This window comes from Vigna unguiculata, chromosome 10 (assembly GCF_037176805.1).
Source record: "Vigna unguiculata cultivar grain cowpea cultivar isolate G323 ecotype 2 chromosome 10, ASM3717680v1, whole genome shotgun sequence".
In the NCBI taxonomy this organism is placed as follows: Eukaryota; Viridiplantae; Streptophyta; class Magnoliopsida; order Fabales; family Fabaceae; genus Vigna; species Vigna unguiculata.
This window is the reverse complement of record NC_140801.1, coordinates 45,351,677-45,367,864: the sequence shown is the minus strand read 5'-3', so window position 1 is coordinate 45,367,864 and position 16,188 is coordinate 45,351,677. Positions and strand designations below refer to the sequence as shown.

Sequence of the window (16,188 nt, the reverse complement as noted above, 5' to 3'; positions counted from 1 at the left end):
GAAATACTTTTATTTGTATGACTGTTTTTTAGACTTCAATAATCTAATGAACTTGTTTTTTACGGTTAATTTTATTATTCAATTACTTTATATTTCGAAGTATATTAAAACTGATTCATTTCCGAGATATGAATTTTCAAGTAGAAGTATGAGAGATTTAATAAAACATAACTATCTGTATCATCTAGAAATTGTATTGAAACTTGGGACGATAATAATTTTAAAATTCTTTTATATTTAAATTTAATTTATTATAAATTAATTTGTAACATAGATGCCATCAGATAAAGTGTTCTAAAAGTATAGAGTTTCAATATTGATAACAAGAGCATTTGTTTTAGGTGAAGGATTCGATATCGGTTTACGGATGAAAATGCTATAGCACAACAATTTCACCCATATTGACATTTGTGTACATCATGTAATTTTGTTTGCATTATATATAAATAAAAGTTACATTCAGCATATAACAATAATAAGCTTGATTAAGGTTGAAAGTAGTTAGTTTTTTACAACTACTTTTATTTTATTTATTCACATTTTCGAGTAAAAGTATAATTCATGGATTCAGTTAGTTTTGATAGATAAAGTTAGTGGCCATGACAGCACAAATTTCAATGAGTTTTTTATTTTGTTAAAAATTTAATAAGTTGTTTAGTCTTTAATGGCCTAATTGTCAACGCAATTTAATAAGGATACTATACAATGAGTATTAATTAAATCAATCCTTGTATAAAATAAACAAATCTAACTTCCAAAATATTATGCTTAGGGAGTGTGTTAACATTGCTAGTATGTTAAAATATAACAAATTTTCTGTAAGCTATCAGTCATAAGCAACAAACATTTTGGCACTTATCTTTGGTGAATGAAATAGGAATTTTACCTGCAGAGGACAAGTGAATCAATTTAAGCAACATTACTAACTATGAAATACATCTAAAGGAAGCAACAATAAATACTTGCCAAGCGCAAATCATTATCAAGATCATAAAAAACTTCTTGTTCTATTTATCTATAGTTTTAAAGTTTTATATCATTACTGTACACTCGTTAACTTCGAATATGTTTTTGTTTGTCCTTTTTTTGTTTTTCAGGGTGGTGACTCAAATGTGGGAGCAGCAGAGGCAGTGGAGAATGTGGGAGAAAGTGGACACTGCTTTAATTTAGGAGTTTTGCTTTCAATTGTTTGGGATTAACGTGTTAATCTGCATCTTTCCTCGGTAGAGTAAGTTTAAATTCATCTTTGTAATTCTCATTTTAATCTTGCTAATCTTCACGCACTGCTTTAACATTCAACAAAAGCAGAGCTAAACAAGGTCTCAGTGGCAACCGGTAACAAACGGAATCTCTTAAACAGTTACCATTTTCAAGCTATGGCCAACTAATCAACGCAATAACAGTGGATTTTGGGAGATGATTTACCAGATTTGTGACATTTTCCCGCTTCAAAACAACCAGCTCCGCCCCAATTTTCCAAGACCTTCCAAGGCCAAAACCATAGCTCAGTTAGAAAGGATTTATTAAATGGTAACATAAGATTTGGGAGAAGAATGCTTAAACGAGTAGTGTCCGTCGCAAGTGGGAGGGAGGAAAACAAAAACTATCTTTTAAATTCAATCTTTCACTCTTTTTTTTCTTTTTTTTTTTACAGTTGTTGGGACGGCCAGCTAACAACGACCGTACAATACACGTGTAAACATCCTAATGGGAAAAGCTTTTCTCATTTTTCTTAAACTAGGTTTGGATTATTTTATTAAATTAAAAGAACGTAAATATATGAATTCATCTATAATTTTGGAAAGGTTCGTACATCATTAGTTTCACAGTTATAACCTTTTTTCTATCAATTTTTTAGCATAAGGGACAACATCAGTATCTTTATCAACCCAGCAACACAAACTACTCCTGCTAATATACCGAGATCATTAGTGATTTTTATATCTTTACAAATTTTAAGAATGTATAATTTTAACTTGTAATTATATATCGATGTCTATGTTATAAAAATTATTTTTTAAATTATTGTTTAAGTTTGTGTAAAATGTCAAAAATATGTGAAAATTATTTAAAAATATTTATAAATTCATATTTAAATTTTACAATTATTTATTTATTATTTTACACCATATTTTAATTATTTTTACTATTATTTTTATTATATTAGGACTAATATGTTAATATATTATTTTATTATTATATTATTAAGAACCATAGAGCTTTTGTTCCTAAATATTATATTACTTGTTTATTTTTTATGTACCACACCTAGCCGGCCTAGTCGAATAATAACTAGAAAACCCGTCCATGTAACTACCAAGGCTATAAATAATAACAATTACCATACACATGCTAAGATACCCGGACTAAACCGCTAAGGAGTAACATTGATCAGACAAACCAAAGCAACAATAACCGCCTAAGCCGCTAAAGGGTAACCGGCATAGGCCGTTAACTCCACGAAACTAACCAAGGACTTGGCAAAACTAGAACATTCCCATAAGATTCATCAAGTCCACAATAATCGAACTAAGGGTCTGGGCTAAGGTCCAGGCCCACCTATAGCCCAAACAAGGGCTCAGCGCATGACGTGGCCAGACATAATTATTAATCTATAAATACGCATGGACACCACGAATTAAAGGTATGCATTCATTACTTCCCTAATCACCAGATTTGACTTTCTTAGAGATTTTGCTGACTTGAGCTTCGGAGTCCCTTCTGCACGTAACCCCTCTCCGGACCAAACCGATCACACCGAGATATCCATGAGCGACATGTATCAACCGGGAAGAAGCCTGCTGAGGAGATAGTGAACCAGGGTAAGGTAATACTTGTGTCTAACATATCTTGTTTGTTCTCTGCAGGAACATTCTATATCATATTTTTAACTTTTATTGTTTTATATTTTGCATATTAATGTATTTCCACTAAATTTTTTCAATTTATCATTTTTCAGATTTTGATAATTGATTAAATACGAACCTTTCTTATAATTTAAAAATATTTGAAAGTTGTTTAGAGATATTATAAGAATCTGTTAAACAACCTACACTATTTTACAATTTTTTTTAATGTTAAAATTCAAATTTTATTGGTATATTTTTGATTTAATTAGTCAAATAGTACCACTTTCATTCTAAAGTTTTAGTTTGGTGATTATTTTTAGAGAAAATGTTAATATATATATATATATATATATATATATATTTCGAATTCCAATTTTCACAATATATGAATCTTAATCTTGCAATAATATTGAAATTGAAATAGTTAATTATTTTCATATCTTTAAAAGTTTAAAAATTTATAATTTTTATTTTTTACCTTATATTTTTATTATATTAATATTATTATATTTTATATTTACATTATTACATATTATTATATTTTCTAATATATTATTATATCATTATGGGTCAACGAAAATTTTTGAATATTTGAATTTATATATTTTTATCAGAAATATTATAAAGTATTTATTACAAAAATTAATTTTTTGTATATATTTTTCATTAAATGTTAAATTTAATGTTTGCTATCACATTTTTTTTCTTTTTTATTGTATGTTACGATTTCAAATTTGAATCCAAAATTTATTAATATTATTATATGCATTATGATTAATTTTTCACAATTTAAAAACGATTTGATTTTCAATGTATTAATTTTGAAATTTATTCTAAAAACACACGGAAGGAATATATTACCTAATATTATCTACGGCTTGATGTTTAAAAAAATCAACTATGAGAAAAGTTCGGTTTCGAAGGACATTAAATGAAAAAAAAAAAGTTTCCAATGTAAATTCAATGTTATGTAATATCATATAAAAATATAAAATGATAATATTACATTAATTCTACGTAAATATAAATTTATTCTTAAGTTAATATTTAAATTGATATAAAGTTAAGAATACAAAGGGATTTCCTATGGGGATGGGGTTTGAGGGGAGGAAGATTGCATGGGTGAAGTGGGAGCAAATGTGTAAACCTAAGGAAGAGGGTAGACTAGGCTTAAAAGATATGAGATTTTTTAATTTTGCTTTACTTGGCAAATGGAAATGGAGACTTGTGAATGAAGAACCAGGTCTGTAGAGAGATATTATAATATCAAAGTACAGGTCTTGGAGAGCGCTAAAAGATATAGAGTTCTACCCCCTGTAGTTTTTCTTAGAATCTCTGTATTTTTCAGTTTTTAAGTCAGTTGGTTGTTCATCTATCTAACTGAAAGCTGAGTGGTAGTTGTTTGAAGTCTCCTGGAAGTTAGTTTCCTTTCTTAGCTATACATAACTATATCACAACAATCAATGTTGTTGTAATAATTCTTTCCCCCAGGAGTAAAATCAAGCTTCAATTCTCTGAAACTCTATGAACCTTAATAACTCCAAATTAGCACTAAATATCAATCAAATATTTATATAAGGTTACAAACTTACAAATATAAAATAAACTAGAAAATTATTCAAAATTAAAAAACAACTTTTTTAAAAAGAGTATTTCCTTTGCTTCAAATCCTTAACTTCCACTGATTTTTAGATGTAATTAATGGCTTTGTGTTACTGAGTTGGATTGTCATATTATTCAGGGATAAGAGTTTTGGGCAATTGACAGGACAAGTTTTGGAGCAATCGCTAGGACATGTAGACTCTGTAAAATTATACAAACAAAGCTCATAAGTAGATCAAGTCTAACCAGAGTTTGTCCCCAACCATGCAAAGGTTTACATCTTCTAAAGCAAATGCTTCATATTAAGTTGTTTATTACTTCAAACCATGAAGTAGGGTAATTAATGGGAACTAAAAATAGTGACACTAAATTAACATATCATGGTAAAAATAATTACTAAAAAAGATTGATTCCTCAGAAGAAATAAAACCATTTTTATTCATAAAAAGTAATGTGTTTGAACGTGTGACATCAATCAATATCATGCAGAGTGACCCAATCAACTGCATCTAAACTGCTCAATTACCTTACTTTAGATACCAAAGATAAATCAAGTGCGTTGAAGTCATCATATTTAAAATCCTTTACTTGTTTATAATAGCTTCCCAGGGAAACTACTTCACAACCAATTATATTTGCCATTTTATGAGCCAAACTAGTCTTCACAGACCCACTTGGACCTCCTGAAAAGCACAACTTCTCCAAGATAAGTGATTCTATCAGAACTACTACTGTTAAAAATGCATGCTGAGACTGAGATGAAGCAAAATTGATTCAGCATTATTCAGTACAGCAGTAACCAAAAGAAAAGTCTCAATATGACTTTTACATGCACATTCGTTCACACAAAGCACAACACACTGTAATCACTCACAAAGCATTCGAATTTTTAACAAGTTAACATGGGTTCAGAATTTAGCTTCTCTGGAATAGGATGCTACTGTCTGTGAAGTAAACTTCACCGGTTTTGGGGTGAATGTCCAAGGAATTTGTGAACCTAAACGGAACCCCTTCTGCAGAAGTGGCTAACTGCTTAGCCACTCCACCACCTGGTCCTACCATTAGAAGCCCGAAGTATGCATCTGCAATGTACAGATCACAAGTCACACTGTTGAATTTCAGACCTTCCACACATTGATTCCATGCTTTCGTCTGTTAATCCATCACACACTTTCTTGTCCCTGCATAATCGCATCACAAGTGAGAAAAACACTAAGAATTTACCTAAACTGCTACAAAATTGCCAATTTAATACTTTTAAAGATGTTAGAAAGAACAACCTTGTTGCCATCAGTGTACAAATGTAATACTTTATTATGAATTATAACATCAGATGAGAGAGTTATTAGTTAAGCAATAAGATATAAATATTTTTTTGAGTTTTTAAATAAATTTTAAATAATAAAAAATGTATAGTCTATTTGTGAGCCCTTGCATGCAATAAATTTTCGAAAAGGTGGGTTAATGTTTAGTCTATTCTAACCTGGGTGGCCCCATTCAACCAATTAAACATATTAAATAAAAAGTAGACTGAATTTTTATTTTAATTCGTTAAATATTTTTTTGTTTGATGTTGTACTGTTCTCAATATCAACGAATATTAAATATTTTTATTCTATTATTAATTATTTGTTGTGGAATTAGAAAAAAAAGCAGAGATAATAAATAATCTAATTGCAAATTTTAATTAGAGGTCGATATATATATATAAATATATATATATATATATATATATATATATATATATATATATATATATATATATATATATATATATATATATATATATATGCAAATGGATCGTATGATCTCTAGATAACTCTTAGATGGATAGAAAATCTTTCATAACTATGTGTATTTGACAAAATACTGAAACTATTGACATGATCACATTTGATTCACTGTTTACATAAAAAGAAAACTCTTATTTTCTTTAATATGGTTGTTTGAATAATTAATATAATGTGCACATTCTTTTAAATACATAAAGTAAAGGCATTATCTACAAAATTATTTGCATCCTCCAATTCAAGGAAAAATACCTAGGACTGAATTGTCAGGCTGGGAGGAATCTGAAGATATGAAATGCCATGCAGCCACAACAGGTTCCATTTTAGATTTTGTTGGTGATCGAGTCCATGGCTGAGGTAAATCCTCAAGCCCAGTAACAACATCAGGAGTAACGCGTATTGGTTTTGGGGCAATGATCGTTGTTTCTTGACTACCAGCCTCAGTAGTATTAGACACAAGTGGTGGAGTACTAAGACGAGGTACACCTACAAATGGAAGTGAGAAGTTGAATACAAGTAAATGCAACTTCTCTCCAATTTGTAATCTATAACTATAATATATCTATAATTTAAATCTATAACTACAACATAGCAAATATCCCTTTCTGCTCTCCACATTTTATTGGACCCCTTCATGCTTTGACAACTCTCTAAACCACTCACTGCACAATATTTGCTTCTTTCATAGCCTCTTGTCAAATTAATTATATTGAACTGTTTTAAAAAAAGATTAAATATGTGTACAAATGTTCTTATCTTTGCACTAGTCTAGAAAATTAAGATAATCTACTGGAAATAAACAATTCAAGTAGTCATGAAGGTAATTGGCCATATGTTGTCCTCACACTCTTCAAAACACAATATTTTTCATGTTGTACCAGTTATCATCACTTGTAAGGAAAACAACTGAATTAACTAAATGTGCATAAACTATATTAAAGGGAGAGCATCCCAATCCCTACCTTTTCTCTCCAGAATCATTTCCAGATATGATTTGGTAATCCAAGGTTCATCAATACCCATCCTTGATGCTTCCGTTCCAACAGTCTGAGATTTTTTTTTCAATTTTTCAGATAAGTAACTCACCATATTATCAACCAGACAAGGCTTAATCAGACTGAGCAGAAAGTATAAAAAAAAATTCTATTTAACAAAATGGAAGAAACCATGGAAAGTCTTTCATATAAGAAACTGTAAAAACTGATAGTAATTCAAGGTTGTGAAAGGGATAGTTGAAGGGATAGAGAAAATGTGTAGATAGTAGAGTGTGAAAGTAGTAGTTGGAGAAGTGTATTTGTAGTTGAGAGTAGTTGTATTGGATGTTGTGTTAGTTGTTCTTGATGATACAAAATGGTAGGATACATGGGTATTTATAGACCCATAGATTATTCTAGAAACTCCTAGCTAGAACTAATGCAAATACTTCTAGATTTTTCTACATAGTTGAATGTTCTTGATTTTTCTTTCTATCCTAGGCTTTTCTCCAATACTCTAGAAGTTTCTTTACATTTCAACAACTCTATCTTATATTTTTCTAGATTGTTCTAGAATTTGCATTATACTTTAATACTCCTCCTTGATGCAAATTCGGTAACTCTAAGCATAGCGCGTAGTAGTTCAAATCTTGGTCTTGGTAAGGCCTTTGTGAAAATATCTGCAATTTGATCTTTTGTCGGGCAGTAATCGAGTTGGATCTCCATTTAGAAAGAATGATTTGACATCTAGTTGATAGATGTTCCATCCTTTTTGTGCTGCTAGGGCTATTAGAGCTCTTATTGTATCTAGTCGTGCGACTGGAGCAAATGTCTCATTGTAGTCGATTCCTGGTTGTTGTGAGTATCCTTTTGCGACCAATCTGGCCTTATGCTTTTGTATAGTTCCATCAGGATTGAGCTTTGTTTTATATACCCATTTCACTCCAATGATGTCTTTTCCTTGAGGACAGTTTACGAGCTCCCAAGTGTTATTCTTCTCAATCATTTTAACCTCTTCTTCCATAGCCTTGACCCACATTTCTTGCTTTGATGCTTCCTCATAGCAGTTAGGCTCAATCATGGCCATATTGCAGGTTTCGTATATGTCTACCAAAGATCTTACTCGTCTTGGAGTGGACTCTAGTGAAGAATCTTCTAATGGAGGTGGAGAAGGCGTACCTGAAGCTTCTGCCTCTTCTTGAATTTCTTCTTGATATTGTTGCACTGGAACTAAAGTGGTGCTTTTAACAACTTTTTCTTCTTCCCAATTCCAAGAAGCATTTTCATCAATTTCAACATCTCGACTAATGACGAGCTTTTTTGTTTGTAGGTTGTAAACTCGATAGCCTTTTGATTGTGTGCTATATCCCAAGAATATTCCTCGTATAGTCTTGTCTTCAAGCTTGTGCCTCCTTTGATCAGGAACATGTATGTAGCAGATAGATCCAAATACTCGTAGGTGTTTGGCTGATGGCTTTCTTCCACTCCAAGCTTCAATAGGAGTCTTGTCTTTGACCGCCTTAGTTGGACATCTGTTTAAAATGTAAACTGCAGTGTAGACTGCTTCAGCCCAAAAAGTGTTAGGCATACCTTTCTCTTTTAGCATTGATCTTGCCATCTCCATGACTGTGCGATTTTTTCTTTCTGATACACCGTTTTGTTGTGGAGTATATGCGACTGTGAGTTGTCTCTCTATGCCTTCATCTTCGCAGAATTTGTCAAACTCGCGAGATGTATACTCCTTTCCACGATCACTTCTAAGTACTTTTATTTGTTTTCCACTTTGCTTCTCAACAAGGGCCTTGAATTTCTTGAATATTCCAAAGACTTCTGACTTTGCCTTTAAGAAATAAACCCATGTCATTCTAGAGAAGTCATCAATGAAGAGGATGAAGTACCTGTTGTTGTGATGTGAAGGCGTCCTTATTGGTCCACAAACATCAGTATGGATCAACTCTAGTAAGTCTTTAGCTCTCCATGCTTTGTCAGTCGAGAATGGTAATCGATGTTGTTTACCAAGGAGACATCCTTCGCATGATTCATTATTCTCTTTTAAGCATGGAAGATCTCTCATCATGTTTTTCTTATATAGAAGCTTTAAGGCATATGTGTTGAAGTGACCAAATCTCCTATGCCAAAGCCACGAGTCATCAACTTCTGCCTTCATGGCAATATTAGTTCCAGGTTTGAAGCTAATGGGAAAGCTTATATTTCTCTTCTCCATTTTTACTTGGCCAATTTCTGTCTTTCTACTGTCATAAATTTTGCATGTATCTTTCTCAAAGTGGAGAGAATATCCATTCTCCATCATTTGACCAATACTTAAAAGATTTTCTTTAAGATTGGGAACCAATAAAACATCCTTGATGAATTTCGTACCTTTCTTTGTCTCCACCATGACAGTTCCTTTGCCTTGAGACTCCACTGTGGTACCGTTTCCTAGTCGAACTTTGACATTGACAGATTTATCAATGTCTTTGAAGATGCTTTGATCTTTGGCCATGTGATTGCTGCATCCACTATCCAAGTACCAACTTTCTCCTCCGTTAGGAGATTCTTGATTGGCATAAAATAAGCGTTGCTCCTGATTATGTTCTTCAGCAAAGTTTGCTTGATGCTTATTTTTATTACGACAATACTTCTCTACGTGGCCAAATTTCTTGCAGTATTGACATTGAGGTTTTCTATGATGCCAACAATCTTTTTCCATGTGAGTTGTCTTTTTACATATGCCACATGGGGAATATTTTCCTTGACGAGTCATAGGGAAGCTTCTAGAATTTTCTTTATTTCTAGAAATTTCTCCTCTACTTTTATTTCCTTCATATTCTTTATTCTGAGACCGTAATTTTAGTTTTGATTGAAAGGCATTTTCGACTGAGTCTTCTTCATGCCTTTTCAATCTTTGTTCATAAGCTTCAAGAGAGCCCATTAGTTGTGTTACTGACAATGTGGCCAAATCTTTTGTTTGTTCAATCGCAGTTGCGATTGCATCATATTTTTGGGGAATAGAAATTAAAATTTTCTCAACAATTTTTTTGTCAAGAATAGTTTCCCCATAGGCTCTCATCTGACTAACTATTTCCTTTATTCTAGAATAATAGTTTTTAATGGTCTCAGATTCTTTCATTCTTATTAATTCAAACTCTCGTCTTAGAGAATGAAGTTTAACATTGCGTACCTCATCACTTCCTTGAAACTCTTCTTGTATTGTGTTCCAAGCTTGCTTTGCGTTTGTGGCACCTATTATTCTCGGAAAGATTGTGTCATCAACTGCTTGTTGAAGAGCAAATAAAGCCCTTGAATCCTTCTGTTTGTTTTCCTTCAACTCCTTCTTCTGAGCTGCAGTAAGAGCGGAAGTGTCTTCTGGAATAGTGAATCCCTCTTCTATAATGTCCCATAAATCTTGGGAGCGAAAGAATGTCTTCATTTTGACACTCCAAAAATCATAATTTTCTCCTGTGAAAATAGGTACTGGAATTGATGATGTTTGATTGGTAGTGGCCATAGGTTGAGAAAATATTTTGGAAGTAGTATAGAATGAAGTTCTAATTTTTTTTGAAGTAGTTGAAAAGTTTATCTACGCCCAGTAGATGACCGAACGTAGCTCTGGTACCACTGATAGTAATTCAAGGTTGTGAAAGGGATAGTTGAAGGGATAGAGAAAATGTGTAGATAGTAGAGTGTGAAAGTAGTAGTTGGAGAAGTGTATTTGTAGTTGAGAGTAGTTGTATTGGATGTTGTGTTAGTTGTTCTTGATGATACAAAATGGTAGGATACATGGGTATTTATAGACCCATAGATTATTCTAGAAACTCCTAGCTAGAACTAATGCAAATACTTCTAGATTTTTCTACATAGTTGAATGTTCTTGATTTTTCTTTCTATCCTAGGCTTTTCTCCAATACTCTAGAAGTTTCTTTGCATTTCAACAACTCTATCTTATATTTTTCTAGATTGTTCTAGAATTTGCATTATACTTTAATAAAAACAAAAAAAGAGTTCACAGTGCAAGGATAAAAAATCCTCAAAAATGAGAAAATAAGGTATTTTAAATATGATATAAGAATTAACCCTTATTTATACTACTATGACTAGACCCTTCGTAAAAAAAAAAAAGAAACAACAATAAGTATAATGAAATCTACAATAAGATGCTTTACATAAAATACGTGGTGACTGGTGAGTCCTCAAAACGATCGCATCTTACATAGAACATGTCTAATGGGATCAGAAAAAACTATACATTTCTATTAGTTCCTCTCATCACCATATAAATGTCTCACCAAGAACATCAATGGTCTCAAAAGAGATGGTAACCTTGCCATTATTGACAGTTGTCGATGCACGCTTATAACTAACCACAACAGTATACCCAAGAGCCAACAGCCCACCAATGTCATTCGACCAACCTGTTTCAACATAAAATCATAAAAAGCAAAAAAATATCAGCTAAAAGGAGTAGGTTCATTTTTTTCATGATGGATAACAAGTTCAAAGGAATAAAATGTCAAAAGAAGTGTCAGTAATTATCTTTGGTAATCAGGATCAATTAGTATCATGTATATCACTAGTGCAAATTTGATATTTTACCTCGCCTTATAGGCCTCGTTTATGGCGGAACCGAAGCCTATAAGGAGGCGGTGGCAATTTTGCAATTTCAGCAACCTATATTGCTTCGGTTCTACAAACAACCGGTGCCGTAAGCAGTTTTAGGCCTCGGTTCCTTAAGAACCGAAGCCTATTAGGCAGCCCAGAAACCCTAATTTAAAATTTTCATCAGCGCCGCCCCCTTTGGCCTCGGTTGCTTTTCGACCGAGGCAATATTGGGCAGTTTTAGGCCTCGGTTGAAATAGAACCGAAGCCTATAACCCTGCCCAGAAACCCTAATTTAAAATTTTCATCAGCGCCGCCCCCTTTGGCCTCGGTTGCTTTTCGACCGAGGCAATATTAGACAGTTTTAGGCCTCGGTTGAAATAGAACCGAAGCCTATAACCTTGCCCAGAAACCCTAATTTAAAATTTTCATCAGCGCCGCCGCCTTTGGCTTCGGGTCCCCTTCGACCGAGGCCATTGAGCCACTTTAGGCCTCGGTTTTTTGAATAACCGAAGCCATAAAACCTGTTAAAATCCCCAAATCGCGAACCCCAACACTATTCATCTTCTTCCCTAATTCCACCATGACCCGAGGGAGTTTGGTCACACCAACTTGCTTCCCTCCTTTTTTGAGTGTCTCAAACATTTCAGCACCAACGTCTTCCAACAAGAATTTTGGCAACACGGAGCGTCCCACTCTGAAGCTTGATGCTTTCATCCCGAAGAAGCATGTCATCACCATTATCTTCAACCCCATCTCGCTTCCTACTACACAAACAAAAGGGTATAATAGAACCAACACTATGGCCCTCAAGAGCCCTCCCGCTTCAAAGGCCACTAACATGAAATATCGAAACAGAGAAGAGGATTTCAACAGAGCATTTCGCTGCTGCAACTGTTCCAGGTGCTTCCATGGTGAGCGGTGCAGTATTGGCATTCACGGTGGCTCACAAAAGTGCAGGTGTTGCTGGAAGATGAGGCGAGGTGCAACGATAAAATGGTGGTGCAGGTGGTTACGATTTTCGCTGCTGCTGCGGCATCAATGGCTGAACAATGGAGTTCTCATCACTGCTTGGTGGACTGCGCGAAGGATTCGCGATGGGTGCTGCCGGCGAGATGAAGTTCGGTCCTGTGAATTTATTTATTTTTAAAACAATATTGAATCTATGGCTTCGGTTTCTCTGCAACCGAGGCAGAAAAGGGATCTATGGCTTCGGGTAATGACCGAGGCCAAAAGGGGTGCCTTTTGGCCTCGCTTTAATATGCCTCGGTTCTTAAACCGAGGCAGAATCTCGAAAATAACCGAGGCCAAAAGGGGGTACTGCACTATATCTTGTAACTTCAACCTGACAGAACAAATATATCTTGTAAAACTGAAACGGTATACCATTATGTTTTTCCTTTTCCTCACTACTCAAACTGCAGTCATAACATTGATATGTTGGTACAAAACGAAGAAGTTATCCAAAATTTAAATTCTAAATAGTGCACTTTAGGAAGGATTAAAGTTCAAACTTCCTAGAATTATTAAAAGGGGCAGCATCTAAGTCATGGGCAAGGGGGAGTTAATGAGTTAAATATATAGGAGGAAGTAAAGGGAAACGTGGATGGATATATGTTGATTTGTAGATTGAGCATTGACTCTTTTTGAAACGAAAAATCATTCGTAAAGAGGAAATCCTTGGACGATATTTCTCTCCTATTTCTTGTGCTCTTCTTCTTAATAAAATCTTTCTTTTCTTTCTTATTCAATTATTGGTTCCTTCAACACCACTTTTGTGCTCAACACAACTCCAGAAACTACCCTTGGTGGTGAAGGCTTGGCCTTTATCTTAACTTCAGATAGGACTGTCCCACAAAACAGTGATAGACAATGGCTTGGCATTGTAAATGCTACTTCCAATGGAACTTCACAGGCTGCTATCCTATAGTAGTGGAGTTTGACACAGGACACAATTTCACAAAAGATGCCCCTGACAATCATGTCGGCATCAACATAAACAACATCAACTCCATACAACAGATTCAATACTCCTCTATGGCTCCGAAAAAGTTTAGGCTAAGGGATCTCACGAAAGCAACTTATGGATTCAGCCTTGAAAACAAGCTTGGACAAGGTGGATTTGGAACTATGTATAAGGGGCTATTGGAAAACAAGGAGTAGCTGTAAAGAGAGTCTCCAAAGAGGTGGATTCAGCATAGCAATTATTGGTTTTTTCATAAAACAGACCCTACATTAAAATTAAATTGTTACTAAGATTAACATTGAAAAAGTGGAAGATCGAATAAAATTGTCCAAAAAAATGTAAAATCTAAAACCCTAAACCATTCACTTACTTGCTAAAAACCCCAATTTCTTCTTTTTTGAAAAAAGAACCCCACTCTGTAAACCTCATTCGCACAGTCTGGAATTGGGTTCGATCTCTGCTTTCCTCACGAAAAATGGCATTCAAACACCTGCGAGCTGGGTCGAGATATAGAGTGTGAGCGTCAGCTTGGGAGCGTGAGCGTGAGCGTCAATCGTTCACACTACTATCGTTCACACAATCGTTCACATAGTGGTTCGCATAAGTGTGAGCATCAGCCTGGGACGAACACCACAGTGAGCTTTTGATGAACAACTTGTAGTGAGACTTTCGATAAGCAGGATTAACAAGAATGAGCATCAGTGAGCAATGAGAGAGATATTGAACAGCGAGCATCAAAGGAAAGAGATGAACAAAGTGAGGGGATGAACGACTGAACGTTGTTTTACAATAAGCTATATACTAAAAACATATTTTTAAATAAAAAATAAATTACATAAGATTGCATACGAAATTATCTTGTAAATAACATTTTCTTAAATAATTTTTATATTTTTTTAAATGATATTTATTGTCTACACTAAATGTTGTAGATAATACTTCGTATGAAAAGTTTCTGTTATAGTTACCTACGAAAATGTCGTAAATAATATATTTTATGGTTACCTAGGAAACTTTCGTAGATAATGTATTCTACTTTCGTAGATAAAATAAAATTATTTATGAACTATATTTATTGATAAATTTTCGTAGATAATAAGCATTTTTCTTGTAGTTGTGATGGATCAATACTTTTGCTTCTTGGCATTTTGTATTTTGTCTTTTTAACTTGTTGTTATTGATTCACTTTAGCAATCTGAAGTCGTGAAAAACCACACCAATATAAAAGTGGGAACGTATTGCAGAGCCATTGGAGTTGACTTTTGGGACGCTGCTATGTGGAAACAAGAAATGGAGAAACATGAGGTGAGGATTTTTGCATTTCTATTAAGACTGAAAGATGCCCTTGTTAGTTGTATGAACATGCTCTACTTAATCATAATCTGTCTGTTTGTGCCTTGTGTGGATGCTTTGGATATGCAACTTTTGGAAATCAAACACTAGAGACTCTTAAAAGGGTTTGGATTTTATGAGCCTTATTGGCTTATTGACTTTGCTAATGCTTGCATTGTTATTCACTCGGTGGGAGGATATCAGGTACTATACATAAGATTAATGGAAATCAATTGAACTACTACTTTCTTTTCTTAACATGAAATTAATGGAAATAATGGTATTTGTGCCGAAAGCACCACTGCACCAGGTAATTAAGTTACCATCAGGAAGAAATTAAAAGAACTATTAATGTACTTATTTTTCAATGGAGAATGAAAAAGATTGACTTCAAAACTTCATAATGCCCTTTTGCTAGCAATTGCTTAATGTCTGAACTCTTTCATGTTACTTGAGAAATCATAGTTCTGTCATGTTTACAGTCATGTTAATTTTAATCTCTTATTATCTTTTAGTTATAGTAGAGTAATATTAACTTTAGGCTTAATCATTTATAGTTTTAAAAACTTTTCCTTTAGATTTCTACAATGAAGAATTATTTTATTTTGATTCTTATAAATATCAATTCAATAATTTTTAGTTCATATGTATGCACATGAGTTTTATTTTTCTATTTTACTTTTTATCCTCTAAAATTGCAAAGATTAAAAATAATCTATTTACAGATTAAAATAAACATGACTATTTTCTTTGTGAAAAGTTATATGATCAAATCAAAGGTAAAAGTTAGTGATCTACGTATGCTCTTTACCATTTCTTGTGAAATTAACACATTGATGTATTTCCCTAGAATCTTCTTCATGATGTATTTTTATAAATTTACTAGATCTTTAAAGTTGTGTTTTTTTGTTTACATTTTAATAATGATTTTTGCAGGGAGACCAAAATTGTATTGGCATCATACCGCTGGCTATCAAAGATGCTTTTAGCATTATCCAACATGTGAGCTTTCATGCTAATAATATAGCAAGTGTTGATAATTCATTGTTATTTGTGGGTTAATTTAGAAATACTCGTAT

General features: G+C 33.4%; 1 protein-coding gene across 1 annotated transcript; it reads right to left on the bottom strand.

Moving 5' to 3' along the window:
• Positions 1–5,165: 5,165 nt before the first annotated feature.
• On the bottom strand, positions 5,166–7,324 carry LOC146883334 (uncharacterized). Its single transcript, XM_085667957.1, has 3 exons — positions 7,204–7,324; positions 6,494–6,727; positions 5,166–5,632 (listed from the first exon to the last, which is right to left on the bottom strand). Exons 1-3 carry the CDS (start codon positions 7,262–7,264, stop codon positions 5,607–5,609), a joined length of 321 nt encoding a protein of 106 aa, XP_085524083.1. The 5' UTR covers positions 7,265–7,324; the 3' UTR covers positions 5,166–5,606.
• Positions 7,325–16,188: the final 8,864 nt, after the last annotated feature.